Raw genomic sequence first — 26,619 nt, forward strand, 5'->3', positions numbered from 1 at the left:
CCGGGCGGGGCCCCGCCGTCATCAGCCGCGCCGGGGTGCGGGGCGAACTCTCGCGAGACCACCCCCGCGGGCGGGGGCGGGGGGCGAGCGCCTCGGCGGCCCCGCCCCTCCCCGCCTCTCGCCGTGCGCCGCGCGTCGCCCCGCCCGCGGGGCGGAGCCAGCGGGGAAGGCCCCGCCCCGTCCCCTCCCGCCCCGTCCCCTCCCCTCCTCTCCCCTCCCCTCCTGGCGGCCGGGCCTGGCTCAGCGGCAGCGGTGCGCGGCCGGGCTCTGCGCTCGGTGTCGGGCGGGCCTCGCGGCTCCCTCCTCGTCCTCCTCCTCCCCGTCCCCGGCCTCCTCCCGGCGCACGGCCCCGCTGCCCGCAGGCAGCCCCGGCTCCGGGCGCTCCATCTCGGGCGCCCCCCTCGGCCGCTTCCGGAGGAAGGAGCGGCGCGGCTGCCCCCTCCCCCTCCCCGCCTTCCTCCTCCTCCTCCTTCTCCTCCTCCTCCTCGCTCCGGACTTACCGCGGCGCACGGACGGGCCCGGCGGCGGCGGCACTCGCACACAATGGCGCTGAAACGCATCAACAAGGTGAGGAGGCCGTTCCCGGGGCCGTGCCCTCTCCCCACCCTCCCCTTTTAATTAATTATTAATTATTATTATTAATCTTTTTTTTTTTTTGGGGGGGGGGGGGTGGCGGCTGCGCCACACCGGCTTCCCCTCGGCGACCGGGGCTGGGGGGGGGCGGGCACCCAGCACGGCTGGGACCGGGGTTCGGGGGGGGGGGGGGTGTGAACCCAGCCCGGCTCGGCCCGGAGCTGTGGGGATCCCGGCCCGGCTCGGCCCGGCCCGGCCGGCTCCGAGGCGAGGCAGCAGCGGCGGGGCCGCCCCGGTGTCAGCCCGGCCCGGGGCTCCCCGGGGCCGGGAGGCTGCGCCCCGCTCCCTGCCCGGCTCCCTTCCCCCCCCCCGCGGCGCGGAACTTGTTCCCCGCATCGTAAGATGGCGGCGGGGCCCCGCCGGGCCGGGCCCTTGCCGGGCTCCCGCAGCCCGGGGAGGCTCCGCTGCGGCTCCCTCCGAGCCCCTCTCACCCCCCCCCCCCCCCCGCCGGCCTCGCCCCGGCTCTCCCCGCGGAAGCGCCGGGCCCCGGCTCTGCGCCGTTGCACAATCGCGGCCGGGCGGAGCGGCTTTCGCAGCGCGCTCGGGAAGGAAAAAAAAAAAAAAAAACAAACAAAAAAAGAAAATAAAAAAAAAAAGGCGGAGGTGAGGGAAGTTTAAAGCGCTGCCCGCTGACGGGAAGGGCCCCTCGGCACGCCGGCTGCCTCAGCGCTGCCTCCCGGGAGCGATCGCGGCCCCCGCAGCCCGGCCCCCCCCCGGTGCCCTCGGCAAGATGGCAGAAAGTCGGCGTGTCCCGGCACCTCGGGGCGCCCCGGGGGCCTGCTGCCTGCCGCAGCCCCGCCGAGGGCTCCATCTCCCTCCCCGGCCGTGCTTCCGGGGCCATTTCGGTCGGAGCGAGCCGCTTCGCCCGGCGTGCGTCGGTGGATGGCTCCCTGTTAGCTCGGGAAACGCAAAACGTGTTGCGGGGTCGTGTGGCCGAGTGGATCGTCCTCAGATGGCAGCCGCGCTCGGGCAGGAATCGCAAAACGATCCCTTTCGAACCCGCCATCGGGACTCGTCCCCCCCCTGCGAGCGGGTGATATCACTTGGGTTGAAGCACGGCTAGGATACTCCCTGGTATGCTTTGTCATCAACTCATGCTTATGAAACGCAGCCGGGCGCTGCAGGTAAGAATTTACTGTTAAAACCAGGGGATTGTTATTATGTAGAGGGAGGGTTTGCCTCCCTCCAACCATCGGGCTGACGGTCGAAGCCTTGAAACGATTCATCATAACTTTTGAATCGATAAGTCATCCGCCTGACTTCACGGCTTGGGCCTGTTGTGTGCAGTCTCCGGGCCTGTATTAATCCTTGTGCTCTATGGCAGCCTGTAGCAGCGAGCTTCTTCCCTCACCCGGTGCTGGAGTTCAGGATCAGTGGTTCTTTGTTTTTTTTGTTGTTGTCGTTCTCTTTTTTTTTTTTTAAAGGTGCTATTTTTAATCTATTTCATCACGCTGCTACAAGATACGCTTCCAAATTCACATGGGGTTTACGGTTTCGATTTTGTTTTTGCCGACCTGGAAAGTCAAAATGGTGATGTGCAGCCAGACTGAAACCAGTGCTTGCGAGGTGCTTTCTCCTGAAGCATGGTTTCTGATAAAAGCATTTACTCGGGTTGAGGCTGAAATCCAAAAATAGGAGGACCAATTTCATGACGAGGCTGTTTTGAATTTGGATTTTAATCTTACCGACCTGTAAAGCCAGGGAATGGCACTCTGTCACTTGGTGATCTGGGATCCCCCGTCTTCCGATAGTAAGGTCACAGATCAGACCTTGAAACTCTGCTTCCTCGCAGTACGTAGTTGGCACTAGATCAGAGCAGGCTAAAGAGAGACCAGGACCTCACAACATTGTAATCACACGTAGCTGGTTTAGTCTGACTCGTGGCATTACCTGTCAGGGCTGGAACTCATTGTCTTGTGCAGCCGATGACATCCCAAATATACTAGGAAGGTGTTTTCAGGGTCTTTGACCCACTTCTTCTTTATGGACTAGTGTTCTGAGTAAAATAAAATCCTTCACTATACATGGCAAATCAGACTCAGATGGCGTTAGTGTGTGTAAATGTAATCTGAAGTATGTAGCACCTTCAGAGTGCTGCCGCCCCCCACTTAAAGCCTAACTAGCGAAGTCTGCTTTCTGACGTGGAAATGAAAGCACATGAGTGCTCGTGTGTTGTGCGTTGGGTTACCTGCTTCTGGAACATGCTGTATTAAGCTCTTCCAGCTGAAGGAGCCGTCAGGTACACAGCCAGTCCCAGGAAGATGACGTTATGCTGGATCTCATCCTCGCATCTGTGCCATCTGCCCCGAGGGTGGCCTGCATTCGGTTGGCAAAACTCGGCTTTATTGACACGGCTCGCTTTGCAAAAGGGTGGCAGTTGTTTTATTATACCAATAAACTGCTTTTGCCGTGGAATAATGGGAAACGGCTAAAATTAAGATGTAGGTTCCTTTCCTGAGGATGATGATTTTTTTTTCCCCAAATGAGCACAGGGGCAGTGGAACAAATGAGCATCTGTTTATGAGCTTGTATGTAAATGCTCGATGCGTGCTCGTTGCACGCTGTCTCGGTCTGAAGCGTTGAGCGGTAGCTGCTAAACGTGCATCCCATAATCGCTGCAGCGCTGGCACTTGGGTTCGAACGGCATCACGTCTCTGTCGAGGAGAAACTTTCGCACTGGAGTACGGGGCCGGGAGTGCATAAAACGGGTAAAACTCGGGGAGGTGACGTCATTGGCAGGCATCCGTTTTATCACTGCTGTATACATCCGTTAGGGTGAAGTGGTATGAAAGGCCTAAAAATAGAATAAATGCAGGAGGTGGGGATGTGTGTACGAAATGTCTCATCTGTGAAATCCTCGGGAAAACTTGTGCCTGCCGTGTTTCGTGTCCGTTTGGTTAAACACGGTGCAAGCCAGCATCATGATGTCAGGGGGTGGTGTTAGGAAAAATTAAGTGGAGCAGGCATCCTGGAAGCTGAAGGTGGCAAAACCTTTTACTGCTACGTAAGTACAGATAGGAAGCTTCTGTTGGTAGGGCTAGAGTGGAGACTAAATAACAATTTTCCTCAATGTTGTAGCCTCCAGCGCTATTCCTAGATGTATATTTAATTGCAACTGCACTCCCCCCACTGCCCTCCTCTAAACGCTCAAAATAAGAAATGCTACAAACCCTGGAGGCATTCATAATATTTTTAGGAGATTGGATGCAATATGCAGGGATGAAGGCAGCACGAAAATTTGCATCACTTGAACCGAAGGTGTAACTTGCGTAGAGGTGATTCAATTGAAATGTTATAAAACCTACTTGTTACATTCATTTGAAATTACCACTAGTTTGTTTTCAGCTTAGGACAAAAAATTAAAAGTGAGCCTAACTAGAAAAGCTAACTGTTTGGAATTTAGCTTTGCTGGATGAAACCTGCATTACTTTATTTTTGCAAGCCGTCTTAATTTGCTGGGCTCATTCAGAATCATTAAATACCTTGAAGTTAGGTGATTGATCTTGCACTTTAAGTGAATGTCTAGAAATAAGTCTGAATTTGTTTAGGGGCTCAGGAAGTTGAGATGGGTTAGCTGATCAAATGCATTTGATGTAAGATTAGTTTAAATGCTTTAAACATTTGTGAATGCACTCTGTGTGTTGCGTTACCTTTTTAATACCTCTGTTAATTCACCTCAGCCTGCCCAGGGGTACTCAAAATAGATAAGTCTTGTGTCAAGTAGGTAACGCCATGTGGCCTTGGTGGTTAGAAGGGTCGTGGGTAGCCAGAGGGCAGTGGGGGATTTTGAGTCATGACATTTCAGCATGGAGTGTTTGGGAGGAGCGAGTGTCGAACACCTTCGGTGTTTTGTTTGAGAAACAGGACAAAATTACTCAGCATCACCTGGAAGCTGTCATCGCTTAAATTCTGTTTAGGATTTAGCTTACTTGAATAGTCAGAAGTGACATTTATCCTACAAACTGAATGTTATTAAAATGGAAATAATGCTTCTTAATTGGGTTGGTTTGACAGCCACATTCAAGTACAGCGCTTCCTATGAAGGCCCGGAGTGTGCTCTGAGAACTGGCCATTTTTTTTTTTTTTTACCAGAGTGGAAAATGAATGCTTCCATACGTAGGAAGTTTAAGCTGCAGGAACTTGAAGGTTTCTCCCATGAATTGGGCTCTGCGCTTGTGAAACAAGTTGCCGGTCAGCATAGGTCTTTAAGTGTGTGCACTGGAATCGGGGTTGTAATCTCGCTTAGGTAATTTACAGAACTTCGGGGATCAATAGTCCATTAGATGAGTACTTCTTGCATACCTTAAAAACAGACTTCTCTGGTATGTTGAAGGATTTGGGTGGGATAATGCACCGGGTAAAAGGTTGTCTAGCCAGCGTTTTCTTTACGATCATTCCAGCTTTTAAAGATCTGTTTTTTGAAAGTAAGCCAACGCTTTTGGTATTATTCCCTCCACGAGTTTCTTCTTCTGCAGGAGAGCCGATGCACAGCTCTGCGAAATGAGCTCCCTTCGGCTGCCTCCCCGCTCCGTGAGCAGCTCCGAAGCGCTAACGCCTTCCTTCGCGCTGCTACATGGCCGGGTGGCCGGGGGGGGGATACAAACAGCTGTAGCAACAGCTGCTGAACGCGCAGCAGTGAACTGCCTCCTGCCAAAGGCGTCTCTGTGCCTCCCGGAGGCCACCTCCAGCCTGGCATGCTCCCCTGCCGGCGGGAGTTTTCCCGGCGGACCTGGGTCGAGCTGCGTAAGGAGGGAGAGAGGATGGAGGTCCTTGGCCTCGCCTGAGATGTGGGGTGGCAGCCGGTAAGGAGCAGTGGAAGGGGTAGCGCCTCTGCGTAATTCGGATTAGGGCGTCGATACGCAATGTCAGATAAAGCTTTCTGCTGCAGGTAGGATGGTTTTGCTGCTTTAACTGCCTGCCCTCTGTTCTCCTGTGGGTCCCTCCCTGTGCACCAGAGCTGGCAGGTGGGAACACGTGCCTTGTGCTCCAACATTAGGGCTGGTACCCCAATATAAGCTGACTTTGGCGGGTAGTTCAGGCTAACACACTGTGCATTGAGACGGCTGAGTTACAGGCATGTGTTTTCTCCTGTGACTGACGTGCTGTAGGAATCGGCCAGTACAACGCGCAGGAAAAAATAAACTAGCCAGGGTAAGAAACGAGAGCAGCTGTGTTAATGTATATAGGAGCACAGTCAGTAGTGCGTTCTTAAACATAATTGTTTCTGTCAAGTTGGCTTTAACGGTAGAGAGCCTTAAATGATGTTGAGTTGCACAAGCTGGGTAGTTTTGGGAACTTCTTGAACCTACATTTAATCCTTCAAACTCTAAACAGGAACTACTGAAGGCTCTTTTTGCTTTTTTTTAAAGAAATATTTTAAAACAAAACTTTCTCTTCAGTGGGCTTTTTATGGGGCACTGATCCGTTACGTTAAATGTGGTAGGTTGTGCGAGGCAAGCCATGCAAAAAATTAGTTAAAATTACATTCACAAGTTTAAATTAGCGTTTATGCCTTTGGCAACTATTCATCAAACACTTCAGTGTAGACGGGGTTTACTGAAAAATGGGCATTGCAGGATTCAGGACTGAAAGCTAAATGGAAAGGATTTTTTTTTTAAACATTGTTCAGTGCATTCGTATCAAAAGTTAGCTTCAATTTTAAAATTTTGATTGTAGGAAGCCTTTGTTCTGAACCTCGTTCCTGTAAGATGCATGGTAGGTTAGGCATCTTCAAGGTCTTGCTATAATTGTGATAATTTTTATTCTGGTTTTAAGAAAGAGAAGGGAGGATTTCAGGCTGCTTTGCAAATGTTAGGGCCTAGTTTAAAAAAAAAAAAAAAAAGGAAGGAGACAAAAGTTTAATCCTTTCCCCGAGCATCTGGCCACCAGAGTTTGAGGCTGAACCGAGGGCGGATGCTCGAGTGGTGTAGGTCGTGGTGGTGGAGGGGGGCACGAGGACTGCTAAGCGCTCGGCTGATTTTACGGGGAGTTTTCTCTCCGACCTGGGCTTAGGTTGGCCAGGTACTCATCGCTTCCGTCATCTTCAGGTTCCTGGTAAACACGAGTGCCCTGCTCTAAGGCTGTATTTCCCAACCTTTGCTCGCCTATCCGAGTAATTATGCCAGCCAGTACTGTAAATCGGATGACTGCAAACTTTGTTTTTCCTTTTGGACTTGGTTTTAATTTGTCCTTTCCCTGAGCGGCAGAGGAGAATCTCCTGAACGATGATTCGCCAGATAGGCAATGCCCCCCTTCTGTTCCCCCAGTTCAATGTGGTGGTCGCGGTCTCTTTATAAATACTCTTTTAAACACTGCTTGTTTATTTTGTTTGTTTGTTTGTTTGTTTTTCCTCTTCTGCTCTTTAAGACCCCTCTGGACACCAATATTCTCTAGGTAGCTGAGGTGGAACTGAACTGTGAGAGCATCTGCAGTTCACCTCGGGAACAGCTTGGGAATTTTTTTACGCCGTTGGCTCAGCGTGAGCTGATTTGGTGCCCCACTGTACCTAATCCTGCAGCCCTCCGTTCTGCATCCCTGCCGCTAGCTGTTCTGAACACAGGTCCATTCTGAGGGGTGGCTGTGCACAATAGCATAATATGGTCGCGTAATGGTACAGCTGTAGATAAGATAGCGTAATCACTGCCGTGGCTATGACCGCGTGGGCACGACCGTGGAGTATACCCATATGGTAGAGTTCAGCTGCTTTCGCCTTCCTCTTGGGATTCATACAAAGCAAGGAGTGGTCCGGGCTAGGGTGCCTCACTTTGAATATAGTTTTTTTGTTTGTTTTTCCAAGGGTATCATTTTGAGTTTATGTTGAATTTAATCTGCCCCTTCCTTCCCCCGCCGTTCTGTTTCAGTTAGCTGCGTACATCTCACTTCTCTTGTGGACGGTTTCCACTGCGTACCTTCGTGTCTGAGTGCCGCTCTGGTTGCAGAACCGATGATCTGTGGTTCTCACAGGGGAAGCTTGTAAGTGAAAGTATGTCAAGTTTCAGGATCCAGCACTCAGAAGCTTGGGAATGGCAGAATTAAAACCCCCAGTTATCACTGAACGAACAGGAAGTTAACCCGAGCTTCACACCACACTTTTCCCTTCAGAATATTTTAGGCAGTGTTCAGTCTTCATCCTGTGCTGATGTGCATTTGTGTTTCAGTAACCCTGTTATTTTCAGAGAATGGTAGTTGTTGTAATAGCCCAGAATTCGTGTGTGTAAAGCAGTCAGATTTTCTTCGTCTTGAGTAAGACAGCTGCTGTGGGTTTTGGTTACTTGTGGGGAAACAAGCCATATTTCCGAGTCCAAAGCACAACTCTAGGAGTTGCTGCCACCTTTTTCGAGTTTGTTCTGAATGCCTTTTTGGTGAGTGACCTCCTTTTCCAGTCAGATCTGTCCAGCTACAGGGGTGAGCTCTGGGAAAGGCCGGAGTAGAATAGAGTGATATTTTAGCTGTTGTAACAGTGAAATTTGCTGGAAACCATTACCTACATTGTACACCTTCCAAATTTCAGAACAGGTGAGAAGAGCTGTAGACAATAGCCCCTTTCACAAAGGTCTGGGTATTGAAAGGTAGGTTCTCTGGCAAGATAGCATGTAGTCATCCGAGTAGTTTGCATCAGTCCAGGCACACAAAGTGACTTAATTACAGCTGCACAGCAGTTTGGCATTTCCTTCGACTGCTAGGTTTAAAACCTGGATATTTCAATGTCTGTTTTCTAATACGTCGTCATGATATTGTTGCTAGACGTTGTACGACCAAGATGCAGTGGGTAGCCTGAAAGCTTTTATACTACGGAGATGACATCCTGAAGATTAGAACAAGCGAAATAATCAAGATGGAGATGATCCCAAGTCTTACGTTCCTGGCCATAGTGGCTTGGGTTTGTTAAGAAGCACTCTGCTCTCTGGCCCCCGGTTTTCTGTAAACAACAGCCTACGTCCTTCTGCATTATGCACTGTCACTATACGTAGTTTGTATCCATATTTTTAAGCGTTTGGTTACGCTTGTGTGTTGTGCCAGTGTCGTCTTATTCAGCTTAAAAATCTACATTCAGACTCTTTTTTTCAAACGGTTATTTTCTGCTTCCAGGGATAATTAATTTTCATGCCGAAACGAATGTTGCAGATGCAGGTGTGTGGGATAAAGCAGTAGTTCTTTGCTGGCTGACACTTCTTAATCTTCAAACAGGCTTAAATGTTCTTCCCCTCCCTTTATAGCTGCTTCCAATCCTTTCTTTTTTAAAGCTGTTTTCAGCTGTGAGCTAATGAGTAAAGACTAATGGAGTGAATTTTTGGATGCTTAGTTATTTGAGCTGTCCTGTTTATGACAGACTATATTAGACAAGCACTCAAATGCTGGTTTTCGTTTGGCTTAGTGATTTTGTTTTGTTATGTGTGGTGTTTCTTTTCTTTTAGGCTTCTGATTTAACTGCATATCACCTTTCCCTCCCTCCAGTGTAGAACAAGTCAGTGTCTGGAAACTTAAAGCAAATAAACTTCATTCTTTTCATTGTGCTCTCTTGACTAGAAACCAGCAAGCTGCAATTTATGATTTTAACGAGTAATCGTGTTACGAACCGATATTAAATCTAGCTATGCATTTATGCCTGTGAGGATGAGCGATGTTCTGCCACTCTGTATTTAAGTCAGCTGCTACTATCATTAAAAATAAGCCCTGGCTATTTCCAGCTTAAACTAGAAAAATGTAGCAGTGGAGCTGCAGGGAACGTGAATTCTGAGAAATGGGAAGCAAAGGAGCTGCTGCCACTGACAGCTCTGCTTGGTGCCTCGAAAGAAGGCAGCCTGCCTAGGCAGCAGGCTGCCGTTTGCTACTGGGTTTGCTGAGGCCTGGAAACGTGAAGAAGTGCTGTGAAGAACTGCGAGGAGAGCGACTAGTTGCCTTCAGTACTTCCCTTCGTGGTCCTGCTCGTGTGTATTTGGATGAGGCATCCTTCGTCATTCTTCAGATGTTCTTCACCCTTCAGATGACTGCTGTAATCTTTCTGAACAGCTGGCAGGGAGGAATTGTTTGAGGGTTCTTTAGCAGCTTTTCTGTCAGGAAAAAAACAGAAGGCACTTGGTGGTTTATAATATTGCCCAGGCTCAGAGTCCTGCAGTCACATGCCAAGGTTTCACTTCATCAGTTGAAGCATGTACTATATATTCTGTTAGTTACGATTACGTATGTGTAAAACAAGCATTTAGCTTTTTAAACTATATCTGTCTTGAAGTTACTGGTTTATTTTTTGGCTAGTGTTTTGCTGAATTCACAGAGAGGAGACAGATGAGCCAAGAATACATCTGTTTTTCCACAAAAACTACATCTACCGCATACTTGATGTGAACCTGGCGGCATACCGTGGTGCTGAATTTGTGTTGAAGCAGGTTGGTCTGTTGTAGGGAGCAGGTATAGTGGCTGCACTTCCAGTTACCTACCGGTTTTCCAAAACTGGTGCAAAGATGGACCTGCATGCCTTCCTCTGCGTGCTTCATTGCCGTTGTCCTCTGACGGCAGCGTTGGTCCTCGGCCCTTAAATAGTGCTTAAATCTGTAAAATGCTGGGTGACTAATCCACCCAGTGGCGAGGTAGGCACTATCACGACTTTATATTTGGAAACTGGGCCACCGGAATGGTGATACGCCGGAGCCGTACCGGAAACCTGCGGCAGAGCCAGAGCCGGGGAGTCACGGTTGTAATTCGAGACTAGTGCGTCCCAACAGGCGTGCAACGCGTCGCTCTGAACACAGCTTGGTGCGGTCGGTTCTGTGCGAAGGCCTGGGAATTCGCTTCTTGGGAACGCTTCTTCTTCTTTTTCCTAAGCCACCTGTAAAACGAAAAGCTACAGCAGCTGACTCCAGGAAAGCGTGGGCTCTACTTTGGGCATTTTTAAGGAAGTTTGCGATGTAGCTTGGGATCCTTTGACAGAGGAAAGGACTGTGGAGACTGACTGGGAACAAGAAGGAGCAAAGGTGGAGGGACTGCAGCACAAGCAGCATGAAGCCCTTATGCTTAGGTATTTTACAGAACAGTGCTGGGGACTTGTTTTTTTTTACTGTTTTACTTAAATTCTGACAAACTTCACATGGTCTTACCTTCTTGGTACGAAATGGGAAAGCAGGGGAACAATTCTGAGCTGACTTCTGTCGGCCCATGGCAATCACCAAGCTTAGTTCTGCTTCTAGAAATACTTTCAGATGCAACGTTTGCCTGGTAGCAATCAAGATCAGCTATTCTATAAGCTAAGAAGACAAGTCTGTTTTTCCGCCGCTGACTTGGGGGGGAGGCTCCTCCCTTTCCTTGCATGAAATGCTTCAGCTGCGCTCCGAATGTCACAGCCCATATGCCTCTGCTTGCCGCGTTTCCAGTTATTCCAGTTTGCCCCTTGGATTCAGCAGCAGGCGCTTTTTGAAGTCACACAGGGAGAACTTTCTGCTCCCTGTCTGCGAAGAAAAGCCTCCCTCCTTTTGTGTAGATGCCGGAGTGTCACACGCTTAACGGCGAGGTAAAAATAGAGCCGGTGTTACAGTAAGCAGGAAGAACCTGCCCGTGTTTGTTTGGCCGCGGCCTCTGTTCTTCCCCAGCATTTTAAACTCTGCTGAAACAAAGAGCTTTGCTACAAATTTTACTCCTCTGACTGCAATAGCAAAGGGTGCAAGAAGAGAATTGAAGAATGGGTGCTGCCTCTCCTGTGTTTCTGACTAGTGGGTAAATCACTTGTGCTGTGGCTGAAGCGCTGAGTGGTGGATCGGGTGCTCCTAGCCTTATCTATAGTTTGAATTGCTTTGTTCAGTACCAACGGGGTTTTTATACTTACGTGTTTTGGGCCAGACAAAACTTCAGCCCTTCAGCTCATTGAAGTCACTGCTTGCTTGTTCTCCAGGCTAGTTTAAATGTTTCAGAGAGGTAACTCTCTATGGACATACATTTTGAGTCTGGATGACCAGAATATTAAAACTCATATGTTCCAGCTTGTACACTATTCTTAATGTTACTGACACCTTTTTCTTTTTTTCCCCCATGATTTTTTTCACTGGGACTTCTTAAATATTTTTCTTACGCCTGGAATTCTACTTATTTGCCTTTCCTTCTTGGATTATTGACATACTCTTATTAATTTTTTTTTCCTGACGTGTTAAAATACCTTATTTGTCAACTGTTTTTTATCTTGAGTACTGGCTTCTTGCTTCTCTGAAGATCGTAGTACCTTTAGAGGAGCTCTCAAGGCTGTTGCACATATCTTCAACAGTACGCTTTTATGCTGGTCTTTTCTTGCCCTTCTTCATACTACTCATTTTAATAATTTTGATAAACTGCATGAAGAGCCTTTTCATACCTCTTAGTCCCCATGACAGTTTTCCAAAAATAAGATCCAATCTTCTTCCCTGATTAAATCAAATAATCCAGTAATAACTACACAGCTACATTAAAATACAAACACTTGTCTTTCTGCTCATTCTATTGCTACAATTTACTTTAAGGGACAAAAAATCCAGTGGAACTTCTTGCTTCCAGGTGTTGGAAATAATTGGCTGATCGTTCTTTTAATGGAAAGGCTTTTAGATGAGAAGTAAGCCTGATTAACAGGACTTTCTGATTTGCCAAGTGCAGGAACTGGGGACCCTGAAAATTAAAAACAAACAAACAAAAAAACCCACTTTCAATCTGAAAGTTCTTTCACATTTCTTCTTTGCCTTTACATGAGTGATACCAGTCTAACTTAGCAAATCTACTGAACAATGTATGGACCTAATAAGTGATATTTACTTGCAGAAATAAGGATTTCACAGGGAACACCAGTAATAGGTGGGGAGTGCTATATGGTAGAGGAACACCCTGTAAAGAGATGTACTGTGGTCTGGAAAGAGCTGTTGTCCACCCTTGAAAGTAACAGCAGCAGTGAAATGGACCATAATAGTAATTTCACCGTGCTATTGCTTTTGAAAACTGGTGCAATTCAAATTTGCAGTATAGTCTCATTCCAGTGCAAAAGTCAGATCTGGTTAACTGGGAAGGTGATGAAAATTGGCCTGTGTAGGGTGGTGAAATGAGGGTCTAAAAATCTGTGGACTTAAGGACTTCTATAAATGAAGGGTTTTTATATATAGCCTATGGACTTCTACACATTGAAATAGTGTTCTCTTCTCTTTCTGTGTTTGCAAGAACAAAGGTGTTCAAGCTCCAAGTAATGTATTTTTCTTCTCGTTTTGTGTTGGCTTACATGTACTACATTTTTATCAAGTGCGGAATTTGTCAAATGCGGAGGATATACATCAGGCTCTTCCTAGGCTGAGTTGTTAGCTGTCTGGTCCAAATGTGCATATTTCCAGTATAACAGGGATGCCTGGGTTTCTTAAATGTCTGAGAATGTAATGGAAAGTTCTTGTTTTAGTGGCTTGTGTGGACTTGTAGTAAAATAACTTGTGTGCGACTGTTAATATATGGGAGAGGAACTGAAGATTTTCCCCTTTCTTGTGACTTCTAGATGCCTTGACAAGTGCAGATTTATAGAAGTTCCTGAAGCCATTTTTAGATTCAAAACTGAGCAGGGAAGAAGGAAGGTATCTCTTATATTCTTCAACTGAAAGCATACATTTCATTTTAAAGGACACCATCCAATCAAGTAAACTGCGGAGTGTTTAAACAAATTAATGATGTGTTTGAGTGATTCATCACCAGAATCTTGATCCTAGACAAGGAATCCTCCATTCTAAGTTTCTGTTTTCATTCCCCCTGTAACAGGGAGGGAGGGGCCTGGTTTCTGCATTTCAGTTAATTCAGAATTTTAAAGGCATAATTATCATAAATATAAAGTTTAAAATTAAAAAATGCAGATATTTTGCCTGGTTCCAATACTTATCAGCTTTCTTTTCTTCTTTAATATATACAAGATTTATCCCTGCTGGAGGTAGTGGAGAAAAAGAAACTGAGTTTCTGGCATTGTTCTGTTCTTGTTGTCATCGTTTTGAATTTTAGTACCGGATGTTATACACTTCATGCTTCTTATGCCATGAAGACTGACTAATCAGTAGCTTTCTCAATTCCAGCTTAAGGCTTCTCTAGCTAAGACTTGATCATTAAAAATCTTGATCAGAAACTGGTTAGACTTAGCCCTCTTCAGGCTGTGTCCTCCTGTTGTCTCTGTCCCTTCTCCAGCAGGGTTGTCTTGACAGGAACAAAAAGTAATGACATTTATTTGGAAAAGCAGTCCTTGTAACTGTTCAGCTTCATAGCCAGTTTTGGGAATCGTCATCTTTTACAAAGATGTTTCTGATACTGATCTGTTGGCGCTAATAGTTGTTACTGTATGTTCTTCTGTGTTTGTTTATGGAAAAACTGTTAAAGTTTTTTGTTGGATATCAAGTGAAAAGGGCTGTTGAATTCGTTAGTGTTCCCTCCCTGAACAGATTTTTTTCTTTTTTTAAAGGAACTTAGTGACTTAGCCCGTGATCCTCCAGCACAGTGTTCAGCAGGTCCCGTTGGAGATGACAGTAAGTAATCTTAAGTTTTATGTTTTGCTCTACTAACTCAAAGCATACCATGCCTAGATAATAATGCGGAGTTTTTCTTTTGTAGTGTTTCATTGGCAAGCCACAATTATGGGACCTGTAAGTATTCTAATTCTTGTGATGTAATATTGAACTAGTAGTTCTGATTCAGGAAGAACTTGTGTGTTTTTTTGTTTTGCCTTTTTTCAACTCCCATTATCAGGCTTTAGCTCTAGAGATACTCCTTACAGTAACACAGAATGAAGGAGGGAAAAAAAATGAGTCTGATTATTGCATTGCTGTGACGTTTTACCAGGACACGTATTTGAGCTGAAATAATCTCTAGAACAATGTAAGCAGTTATCACTTTACTTAGAAACTTTGTGTTTAACCGTTTCTGCTATTTGAATCTAGCGTGGATTTTGCTTGTAGTAAGAGCTCATTCTGGTTTTAGTAATTACTTGGGATGCTTTTGTGGAGATTTTGAAGCAGATGAGGGAATCTATTTGATCTAGTGTCATGTACTGAGATCTTGAGTGCTTTTGGGAGCAGAGGGTAAGTCACTGAAATGTGAGGCTCCGGTTATGACTGAGGAGAAGAGTGTGTGTTAAATGTATGGTACATATCTGAAACCTGAACAAGGCCATTTCCGTGTTAAAGAAGGCAAATGTTTCCATTTATGCTTTTAGTGAAGACAAACACTTGACATCTGGAGTTCTCAGGGCTGATTATTTATATTTAGGAAACAAAACGTTTTGTAACTTGAGGAGTCCAATAGGAGATGCCAGTAGGTCTGGAGCCCCTAAGTGATGCTTCTGGTGAGGCTACAGAGCAGGAATTAAATACCGGTGATGCAGCATCGCCCAGACTCTCTCTATATTTATCTGCAAGTGGGGTTTAAGTAGATCACTGAAAGTTTGTGTATTAGAGGTTCACCTGATTGGAAAAATGGCTTTCTGTTCCCAAGTCCCTGGTCCTCATTGATTGTAACTAGGTGTCTCAAAGATAAAATCGTTTAACAGCTGTATTCATGTTTGAAATACAAGGTGTTTTCCGTGCTGTACTGAGTTTGATTTTATGTGTCTGTGGGGTTGTAAGGTATTAAAACATCAGTCAAATTTAAAAATGGGATTATTATTTTTAGCTTCTCCTTCTGGTTCAACAATGTACAGCTCCTTTCTTTCCCCGTGTGGTTTTTGTGGTGCCAGTCACAAAGGCCTGCTTTCCTGTTTCAAAACCAGGCCTTGGAAATATCCCGACAGTGTGGTGTTAGTAGCTCTAGTGCTCCCGTGGTGTTGCTTAGTGCCTTTAATAAAAGACGAGGGTTGCAGTACCCAATCATTTAGCATTCCCCTTCTGCAATGTAATATTATACAGGCTGTGATTATCTTCGTAAGATGTAAGGGTGCTTGCATTAGTTTATCTTCAGTTTTAACAGATTCTGGGAGGAGTTTGCTCCTGCAATTGCTAAAATGCATCCTCACGGAGTATTCCTTGACCGACTGCAAGAAGTTACATCTTTTTTGCTAGGTTTCAGGTAGAGATTGCGTAGGATATGCCCTACGTGTTTCCAGGTTTCAGTCCCTTGTCTTGTGTTCCAGAATTTAATTTGCTGTTATTTAGCTAAGAAAGATTTATTTTCCGCTTACATTGGTGAGATGTTCTTACAAGGAATGTGAAGATTGAATTTACAAATAATTAAGAAGTGTACTCTGTCTCAGATACATTTTTCATAGCCATGAGCGTGGAATTAAGAGTGTTGTAGTCTTCAGGTTAAACAACAAAATATTTGCTTCATTTTGGAAATTTAGTTTGTAGTTTCAAGTAAAAACTTCTTACATCTTTCTTCTTGTAATTAGTAACATAGGCAGTCCATATTTAGTCTTTAGTCACCACGTTTATCCCATGCTTCCTGTGAGCTTTTCCCAAAAATCCAAATGTTGTTTTACTGCTAATAGTTAAAGCCTGAATGAATTATCCCTTTAACTATTTCTATGGGGCAGGGGGAATGTATTCCCCCATACCTGATCATGGTGAATTTTTATTAGAGAAAGGGAGGAAGGATTCACTTCAATCTTGATGTTTTTTCTTTGTCTGTGCTCCCCACCCCAAGGAACAAGGAGCTAGCTGTGTATTGGTAGGTTTTTTGGAGGGCTAAGCAACACCTAGGCGAAGGATAGAACTTAGAGGGAGGCCCTTGGCCACTATCAAGTTGGGTGGTTATAACAAATAATTTCCAAACGCAGAACTTCACATTTTTGAACTTGTTAGAGAGGACTTCCGCTCCGTTACCGTTACTTCTTGGAGCCACCTCAGAGAGGCTTGGATGCTTTTGTCACATTGCTCCATTCGAATTGGTAGAGAAGTTTTCTCTGAAGCATCAACTCAGAGGTCCATCCAGAAAGTGACCTGTGTCTGTTCAGTATCACTCACCTGAGGAAGTAGTAATTGAGTTTTTACTGTGTCCATTACATTGGTGGAATAAACAGTTCGGTCATTTAAATAAGTTTCATTATTTGAAAGTAATATTTTCAGTGAAATTTGTCCTAAAGATGGTAATAGGAGAATTATTTGTTTACTTTGGCAGAATGACAGTCCATATCAGGGTGGTGTATTCTTCTTGACAATTCACTTTCCTACAGACTACCCTTTCAAACCACCTAAGGTAAGTATTGATTTCTCATTTGTGATATTAGCACTCTTTAAGGAACCAAATACACAATAGAAAATGCCAACATCTGTGTTCAAATGTTGTCAAGGTCTCGCTTTTTTCATGTGCTTACAATATCTTATATGCCTTCCTATCACCAAAATGAGTGTGTTGGCATATATTCTTAGGAGCAAATTCATATATGTGAATTCTGATTGGCTTGGAATTATGTTTGTTTTTATTTCTGTTTTTCTTGACTGTTAGGAAAACTCAATAGATTTGTGCTATTGTAACAGAATTCTTGCGAAGGGGGCTGTCAGGTCTCTCAGTACAGCTGTTTGGGTTCTGTAAAAATGTGACCCTGTGGACAGAGATTAATTTACTGAGTGCCTGAAATCAGAGGTGATAGTACCTGTTAGAATTTGGCAGTAGTTACAAAATAAGACAAGCAGCTAGTAAAACTACAACAAAAGCCTGTCTTCCAAATTTCAGGCAATGTGAAGGTGCACGCTGGCAGTAACTATAATCTTTGATATTCTTTAGCCCTGCGATGGCTGTGTTGCCATGGTTCAAACACTTGTGTTAAGTGTCTTCATCATGGTGCAGACACCTGTGATTAAATTGCAGCTTCCTCCTTGCCCTCTCTCTGTTTGAAGTAGAATGCCTGGTTGTTGGAAATGGAGAGGTTGTGGCTCGGCTGCTTTTCCATGAATCCGTGATGTAGTAGAACTGCTTAATTCCTTTTCTTTCAGAGCTAAAGGAGTTGACTAATAGCTTGACTGAAGAGAGAGGATGACATCATTGTGGCTATAAACCGAAACACGTTCTTAGTATCGTTTTTTTGTTGTTGCAGGTTGCATTTACAACAAGAATCTATCATCCAAATATTAACAGTAATGGCAGCATTTGTCTCGATATTCTAAGATCACAGTGGTCTCCTGCTTTAACTATTTCTAAAGGTAACTTTTGTGAAGGAGAAATGTTTCCATCTGGTGTTGAATACTGTGCTTTTAGCTTTGATTGTCTTGAGCTTCTGCCCATCTCTTGAATTTTCCCTTACTCAATCTAGCCTGTGTTTTTGCCAATTTGATAATAATATCTTACGGCATTTTTTAATGGAAGTTTGTTTTTTCAAATACCTTCTGCTACATGGCTGTAGCAGCCAACCTTATCTGGCTGCTTATTTGCTCCAGTATTCATGGGAGAGCTTACTAGCTTGGTCCCAGAGCAAACCGCCAGCATTTGGACTGAAGCAGGCCTGTGAAACTACCTAAGGCTGAGGAATTGCTTGTTTGCTGTTCTCCATGTAAAAATACTCTTGCATATCAATTTAAAGATGACTTCCGTTTTTAGTAGTGAATTCTTCGTGTTGTTGGTTGGTTTTTTTTTTACCGAGTCTGTCCAGAATTCCATGGAAAATTATATTGGCACATGGCTGTGGTAAACAAAAGAAAATGGTTGTTGATACATGTTGCTTTCTGCTGCCCTGCCCTGGCATTGTATTACATTAACTTCCTGAACTCAGCTTACTGATTATATACTTCAAGATAAGTTGATGTTGTCCTGCAATACAAACTTTGTTGCTTTCTTCATTTTAGTATAGTAAATAAAATTTAATTCTCAAATGTTTTCATGATGATCAAATTTTGTTTTTCCTCGAAGCTGCTGGTCACTGTGGCTTCAAAATGATCCATCAAAGTGCTGCTTTGTCTTTAGAACTTGTAATTCCTGTCTGTGTGAGGAGTAGGTTTGTGATCTGAATGTGGATTCCCTACGTTTTAATGTTGTTACTATGTTTTTCTTTCAAAGCTGCTGTGAGAGTAGAGGATGCAGCAGACTTCCCAGCTGCCTGCAGGAGCGTTACTCCTTTACTTATAACACACATGTGGTTTAATCAATGCAGATCAGGGTATACCATCTTACATACTACAGAGAAAAAATTCAGCCCGATCAAAAATAAATAAATAAATAAACGCTGGTTTTAATAATTAAAAATATCGAATACGCTGGTCATTAGAATGCATAATAATATGCTTTAGTTGCCTGCTACCTTGCTTCATAATGCAGGGGAGAAACAACAGTGCTGTTCTCATGTATGCTTACTGAACGTTGTGGGTATTGGGAAATAGTTCTTAGGAACTTTTAACTCATTCTGTTGGGTTTTTCTTGTTGTTTTTGTTTTTTAATTTCAAGCGGGCTACAAAATTATTTTGGCCATGTGTCAGGAAAAGGTTATTTGGACTCTCTAGTGTGCTGACGTTGTGCTAATGCAGAGAACTGTGCTCCATTGTTTCCGAGATCATTGCTCCTGTTTTGCTATTGAGAATTTTTTTTTTTACAGTTCTCTTATCCATTTGTTCACTGTTATGTGATCCAAATCCAGATGACCCTCTAGTGCCAGAGATTGCACGTATCTATAAAACAGACAGAGACAAGTAAGTACGGAGTTGCGTAAGACCAATATTTTAACAAACTTCATGAAGAGTGCTTTGTCAGACTGCAATTGTATTGAGTGAGCCTTTTGTGAAAATCTGGGATGGAGAGAACTTGTGTGTCAAAGTACCTATTCTTGGTAGTGCATAACTTAAAAACAACGAGGCTTAGTATCTTTGAAGTTCAGGGGGAAGGAAACTTCATCTTTTTCCCAAAGTGTGACAATATTTGAAAGTCCGTGTTGCCCATTTATTGGCTTACTATGCATAAATAGGATATATTTAGAGTGAGGAAAAGACAGCTTTGTTATTTCGGTGCTTTTTTCTTTTTAGAAGCAGCCTGGACTTTAATTTTGGAGCTCCCCTTGAGAAAGGCTTCGTAACTTTTTTTCCTATCTGTGTTGAAACAACTGTTTTTGTTCCTTACGTGTTTTTAACGTTTTGCACAGATAGCTATATGAAGTAGCCTTTGTTTGTTATATATATATATTAATGCTAAATATACTTGTCCAATTAGGTACAATAGGTTAGCAAGAGAGTGGACAGAGAAATACGCTATGCTGTAGGGTAAGAATATCTGCACATTATGGTGCATTTAACAAAATGGAGGCTTGTCAGCACTTGAGTGCTGCATGCTTTAAGGCACTGGATTAACTAACAGATAATGGATGTACCAGTTACTGAACCTGAATATTTAACAGCTTGATCTGTGGTTAGTGTGAAATGTATTGGCTAGTTACTTTCTCACAGATACCGCTCTTGCATGGTGGGGGAAAAAAAAAAAAGATAGTATGAAATAATTACCAAGGTTGAGCGAGTTTGTCATCCTGTTCTGGTAAGTATTTACACACATTTTGCCAGAATTTCATTAAAAGTGATGCCCTGGAAGCAATACTTTGTAATCAGACCACATGCATGAATTTGGACAATCCAAATTTCAACTGTTCATTATTCAGTAGTGTCCATCTTCTACATCTAAGCTAGGAAAATGTATGGGGATTATGTTCTGCTTGTATAGTTGAAAATTAACTTCTTACTGACAAGCATGGAGTTAAGTATAAACTAATTCAGCTCAATTCCTGTGGAAGTAGTGTACATAAAGATATTATGATCTTTTAAAAAAAAAATGTTTCAGTGATGTGTTCATGTGGAAAGAGAATATTAAGTATGAAGAAAGTTAACTGTTGTTTTACTCTAAAATGAGAATTTTGACATAAATTCTGTATCCAATGATATTATTAACCAAGTAATCTTTACTTATGGCATGTGATCCCCTGTAATCTTTATCTAAGAACAATATTTAAACAAAACACTCCCCTTGCCCCTCCTGCTCCAAGTGGTCTCTGTTTCTTCCCCTTGGGTAGTTTTTCACAGGAGATTTCTAGCAAATCCGCCTGCCTTGAAGCTGAACTGTTTCAAATAAACTTAAGAACACCCTGGTTAGTCTGGGGAGGGATTTTTTCAAGGTTTTTTTTTTCAGTTTAACTAAATGTTATTACAGAAAGACTTCTCTTAGTGTGAAGAGATCAGGGAGATGGGAATAACTTAATACCTGATCGTTAACCTTGTAGGAAATTGTTATTTTCGTGCTGGCACTAACTCAGTTCCTGTTGTTCTTTGCAGGTACAACAGAATATCTCGGGAATGGACTCAGAAGTATGCCATGTGATGCTACCTTAAAGTCAGAATAACCTGCATTATAGCTGGAATAAACTTTAAATTACTGTTCCTTTTTTGATTTTCTTATCCGGCTGCTCCCCTATCAGACCTCATCTTTTTTATTTTTTTGTTTACCTCCTTCCATTCATGCACATGCTCATCTGAGAAGACTTTAGTTCTTCCAGCTTTGGACAATAACTGCTTTTAGAATCTGTAAAGTAGTTACACAAGAACAATTGCCCAAGATTCTGAATTTTTTTTTTTAATGGAGCATGTGTATTATGTGGCCAATGTCTTCATTCTAACTTGGTTATGAGATTAAAAAACAAACATTCCTCACTGCTCTAACAGATACTGAAGATACCACCTGAAAGGGGGGAGGGGAGATGGATGTTCAGTTTTCACCCATCAAAGAAGTAACTTCGCTGTAGCAACATCCATCTTGTTCCAAACCTTCCAGTGTTAGAGAACTGAGGTTTTATTATATATTTTTGCTCATAACTGATGTGTCTGGAGAATTGGTACTGAATCTATAGCATCAGCAGAACAGAAAATGTGATGTATCTTATGCATGTCAATAAAGGAATGACCAGTTCTTGTTTTACAGAGAATGGAAATTGGAAGTCAAACATCCCTTGTATTCCAAAATAGGGTCTAAGAACATTTTTGTAATTCATTTAAATTTTGTTAGGAGGCTTGGAGCTATTAGTTAATCTGTCTTCCAAAACACTGTTTAATATAGCACTGAATAAATGATGCAAGTTGTCAATGGATGAGTGATCAACTAATAGCTCTACTAGTAATTGATTTATTTTCTTCAATAAAGTTGCATAAACCAATGAGTTAGCTGCCTGGATTAATCAATATGGGAAACAAAATCTTTTGTAAAAGCAAAGCTGGTTTTTGTATATACTGTTGGGATTTGCCTCATTGTTTAACATCAAATAATGATGTGAAGTTCAATAGAGTGAATCTTTTGCCATTTTCAGTTATAATGCTCAGTCTGTTGCAGGTTGACACATTGTTCGGCCTGATGTATGCAGAATTAATAAGCTAACCTAGTAGTGTAGCCTTAGTAGTGTGCTACACATGGTGCTGGGAGCCCAGCGTTCAAGGATGGACTGGGGACCCAGCAGATCTGAAGTGGTGTATTGTGGAGACACTTCCTGATGCACCTGTGTTTGCTGACTGAGAACCTTTTTCTTCACCTTGTACACTTGACAGCTGAAAGATCTTAATGTGGGAGTAATGATGAGGCAAAAAAAAATATAAAATAAAGTACTGTTTTGATGTGGGAATTGTCATGAGGCTGTGTTGAAGTGACTTTACTATGTGGGATGTTCGTTACCATTGAAAAGGACTTGTTCAGCCATGCTGCCATTTACATTAATGACTATTTTAATGCAACAGACACTTTCCTCATGTCAGGTGACTAAACGTGAATAAAGACTCATTGCTATTGGATTTTTGTTCTACAAGAAACATTGTCTTGTGCCATTAGTTTATCTTTGCAGCAACAAGGGCATTATTAAACATCCGGCTCTCCTCTTTCCTGCCCTCTTCATATTTTTCCTTGTTTAATTTTTTTGGTCTCCATTCTTAACATCCATAGCTTCATTTTCTCTAGTCCTGTACTATCAGTTTATTGTGCATCTGTGACTTCGCACTGGCACCACTTTTGCACTGCTTATAGTTATGTACATTCTGATTCCTTGTCCCCACATGGATGTGGAAAGCTAGATGTAAAATAAATGTTAAACCTTAATTTTTATAAAAATTTGCACATGTAGTTTGGACATGGTTTGTTCTGGTTTTAAAATGAAAGTGAACTTTTTAAAGTCTAGTTGGCTTGAAATTAAGAAACTTGGGCTGTCTTTAACAGTGCATGCCTCACTGAAATGATGTGTTTGTAGATTTGTTGATGAAGCTGCAGTTCATGCAGCGTTTCTGCCATGCTAACCAAAGGTTTTTACTTGCACCGTTTTGCTGGAATTGGATATACTTGAAATACAGCTGCCAATAGCATTGCTGCTGAGGTGAAAGCTTATATTTTTAAGCTGGTGAACATGTTGTTCTTACCTTTTGGGGAATTGTGTTAATCTAATGCTTATTGCTTTGTCTTGGAGCCATAGCCACTGAAATCACCTACGTGGTCAACTAGGAGGGTGTCCTGTGAGATGTAAGGCACCGGGCTTTGTAAAACTAAAAGGGGTGTGGATGAGGGAGGGTGAAGGAAGGAGAAGATAGTAAAATATTACATGGAAGTGTTCTTTGGACCACTACGTATTTCTCTTGTACATCTGTGATGGTACTTCTGTGGTAACTTTCTGTAACTCGAAAACATGTTTTTTGATGAAAAAATGATGGGTGAATTGTAGATGTTATAACTCCGTGCCGGAGGTCATGCTAAGACTTAAATCTTATGTTTGTGAGGTGACACAGCAAGTGTTTTGTCCTTGAAGTGGTCCTGGGTAGCGTCACACGCAGGCTCTCTGTGGAAGTTGCGTTTGGGCCTCACTCTTGAAGGAGGCGGGGGGCTGGAGGGGAGAAGCTGGTTAGTGTGGGCCTGTGAGGAGATGAAAGAAGTTAAGAGCTTCTACCGAAACAGAAAGGTTAATTAGTGATTACCTCAATGAGTAATCTACCTACTGAAAGTCTAGGAAGTACGTAGTAGGTCTTGATTTTAGTGAAACATACGGAGGAACAAACAATTTGAACTTGTGAAAACTGAAGGTTGTGGAAAGCATTGAAGTGAGTTGCCCTGTCCAGCTCTTAATTAAAAGACTTATTTTAGGATGATAAATACAATAATAGCTTCATAACGCAGTAGCCAGGTTCACCCTAAAGTCTTGAAATGGAAATCTAAATTTTTAAATGGCTTTTATTTGAGGGTATTCATAGAAAACGAGTTAAGCCAAGGTACTTAAATTTAAAAGCATGTAACGAGGAAAGAAAGTTGTACATCAGTGTTTTTTTTTTTTGAAGAGTTCTTGCTATGTTTAAATGGAGTTTGAATTTGACAACAAGGTTCCAGTCAGTTACTCAAATTTTACTTGAAAAACTTCTAGTGATTTCAAGCATATTCCTGAGTCTTCTCAGAGTTGCAGAAAAATTTGATCTGTAAAATTGATTAGAGAGGTTCGTTTTCTTTCCCTGTGTATTGTTGCATACAGCACTTTGTCTGTCTTGGTTGAAAATGAGTGTAAGTACATTTTTACATGTTTGTATAAAAACATGTAGTTGCACCTTGCATGGTTTATTTTATACGAAGATTGTAGATGTTAGCTCTGAAACAAAAGTCTGGTTTTAAGCAGACCACGACAGTGAGGTTTGATTTCAGTGGAGGGATGGAACTGCAGCCTGGCAAATGATTAAAAGACAACAGGTTAATATATAAGTGTGCAGACATACTGTTAGATTTGATAACTGCTTACATAAAAAAGAAATAGCATTAACAAAAAGAATTTAATGGCTTAAGCAGTCACAAGCAGAAGCAGTCTAAATAACGTATTGTATTCTTTTCTGCAATTTCCATTTGTTGTTCTCTAGTAATTTTACTTCAAATTCTTCATTGTTCAAAAAAAGTCTTAAAAGCATCGTAATCTGAAGCAGATTCAATAGGTACATCAGATGTGTGGCTAGTGATTGAAAAGAAATCTCCAGGCTGCAAGTCCTTAATAACGCTTAACACATGGTAAAAGATGGAACGCAGCTGAAGGTTTCTTGCTGTGTTTATAGGCGTTAGAACAACAAAAATAAAAAAGCATTTAATTTTTATCCATTAAGACTAGGGAAGCAAAGGGAACTGTCTCCTTTAGTGAGTTAAGTGAAGCAAATTGGCACAAGAACAATGAAATGAGAGAAATAATCCATGATCAATAAAGGATCTTAAGGTATAAAGGTTTCACTAGAACATAGACTATATTGTAATCCCCAGAGCCTGAACACTCCCCCTGCCCCCCCCCCAAAAAAAAGCAAAAACAACCCCGATGCTGCTGGTAGGAATAACCTGCTTGTTTTGTGCTCTGCGGTTCTTGGTGTAATTGAAAGGAAGATGTTTTACCCCAGTGCCTTTAACATAAACCTAGAACAGAAATAAGTTGGAGAAGTGTTGGATTCTGACCGCAATAGGCAATTGCTTGTTTAAATGGTAGTTGAAATTATGGCTAAAGTATTTAGAGTATAAGGCTGAGGGCTTATCCACTGGGAACAGCGCAGGGGCAGTGCAGAGAAAGCGTGGTAAAGCAGGAAACAAAACTGCAGAAATGTAACGAGAAGATACATGAGGTAAAGATGTGCTGCCCATATTACTGTGAGGTGAAAATGCGTTGCTGTCAGAACTCAGCGCGATGTAGGGTAAAGTCCACTGGCTTCAAAATAACCTGCAATAAGATAGCTGGTAAGTTGTTACTTTAAGTGTCCAAGTTAGCCTGCTGAAGAATACCAGTGCAGACCTGTCTTAGTAAGAATAACTCAGGGTGTAGACAGATGAGCTGTTGCAGGTGTGTATGCAATAGTTCACGAGCTGCTGTCTTTTTTTATTATTCCTCCCTCTCTCCTGTCCGTTGGGAAAGCTTGACCGGGAGAATTCAATGTTGCATGCAAGCAGGCAAGCTTTTATATGAGGGAAGGAAGCTTCATCAGGAGACCTGTAACATTGATCAGAATGTGTTTTTCGACAACAGTTTCTGCAAGGTTGCTTTTGACTGATCCTTGGTCTGTGGTTGTACCTGATTGATGGGGGGCACTGAGTGAGATACTTTAATCTGTGCTGAGGAAAAGAGAAGCTGATGCTCATTTCTAAATCAAGCCTTTTTTTTTTTTTTCTTACCAGAGGAAGCCTCAGCATTTCTTACCTCACAGCATTTGATTCAAGTCTGAAAGAAAACCACGCTCATGTAGTCACGAGTACTGTCTCGAGTTTTAAGGCAACTTTCTGGAATGCGACTTTACTTTTTATTGCACAGCCCAGGCCCTATTGCCATCTAAGTCAGGAACTGCAAGGTGCAATCTTGTGTACTGAGCTTAGCATGAGTATATAACCCTTTCCTCCTGACAAACTTGTGAAGGTGAATAGCAAAGATGTGTCATAGCTTTGGCATTTAGTTTAGTATGAAGCTGTTAATTCTTTGGGGAAGGCTGCTCTTGCTAAAATGAGGTCTACAGAGTCTCCACAAAGCTGTTAATCCTCCTCTGATAACGAATACAGAAAAGCTAAGTAACTAATTCACAGGTACCTTAGAATTTGAAAATTCTTCTAAGTCTAACCATTATTTTGTTCTTTTTTCCTATTGCAAGGTTTGGAATTCTTTTATTGAAGTCAGAGGTCCAGATCTCTTCATAAAATGCTAGACTTTGTACTCAAAAGAGCATTGACGAAAGTATCACTGTTAGCTACTGTAGGAGTTCAGTTGACAACCTTAGTGGAGAGCAAGACAGCTTCCAGAACGTGGTACCAATACATCCTGTTATAGAATGGGTGAGTTCTGGCTGGAGAATTAAATTTGGTATGTGGGACTGAATGCTGTTCAAATCTTTGTATCAGTGAGAGAAGCCCCTTAAAATGTTGCTCCTCTTAAGCATTTGTCTTGTCTAATTGACATTTTTTATTGTTTTGTTTTTGTTTTTAAAAGGCCAGTGGACAAACCATATACAAATGCATTTAAATTAAAAAACAAGATGCGAGTGAGATCCATGGTGTTTAGAGGCCATCTTGCTTCAATGATGCTATGATCTGAGTAGAAAATCCTACCATGTAAGC

The 26,619-nt window shown here is 42.9% G+C and overlaps 1 protein-coding gene across 1 annotated transcript; it reads left to right on the top strand.

Moving 5' to 3' along the window:
* The first annotated feature begins 496 nt into the window (after positions 1 to 496).
* Positions 497 to 22,340, top strand: UBE2D3 (ubiquitin conjugating enzyme E2 D3). Its single transcript, XM_083835594.1, has 8 exons — positions 497 to 567; positions 13,115 to 13,190; positions 14,057 to 14,120; positions 14,206 to 14,237; positions 16,705 to 16,782; positions 17,621 to 17,726; positions 19,109 to 19,202; positions 20,823 to 22,340. Coding segments are annotated over exons 3-8 (357 nt in total). The 5' UTR covers positions 497 to 567; positions 13,115 to 13,190; positions 14,057 to 14,119; the 3' UTR covers positions 20,869 to 22,340.
* The last annotated feature ends 4,279 nt before the right edge of the window (positions 22,341 to 26,619 follow it).

The sequence above is a fragment of the Anser anser genome (genome assembly GCF_964211835.1).
Source record: "Anser anser genome assembly, chromosome: 4".
NCBI classification, from domain to species: domain Eukaryota; kingdom Metazoa; phylum Chordata; class Aves; order Anseriformes; family Anatidae; genus Anser; species Anser anser.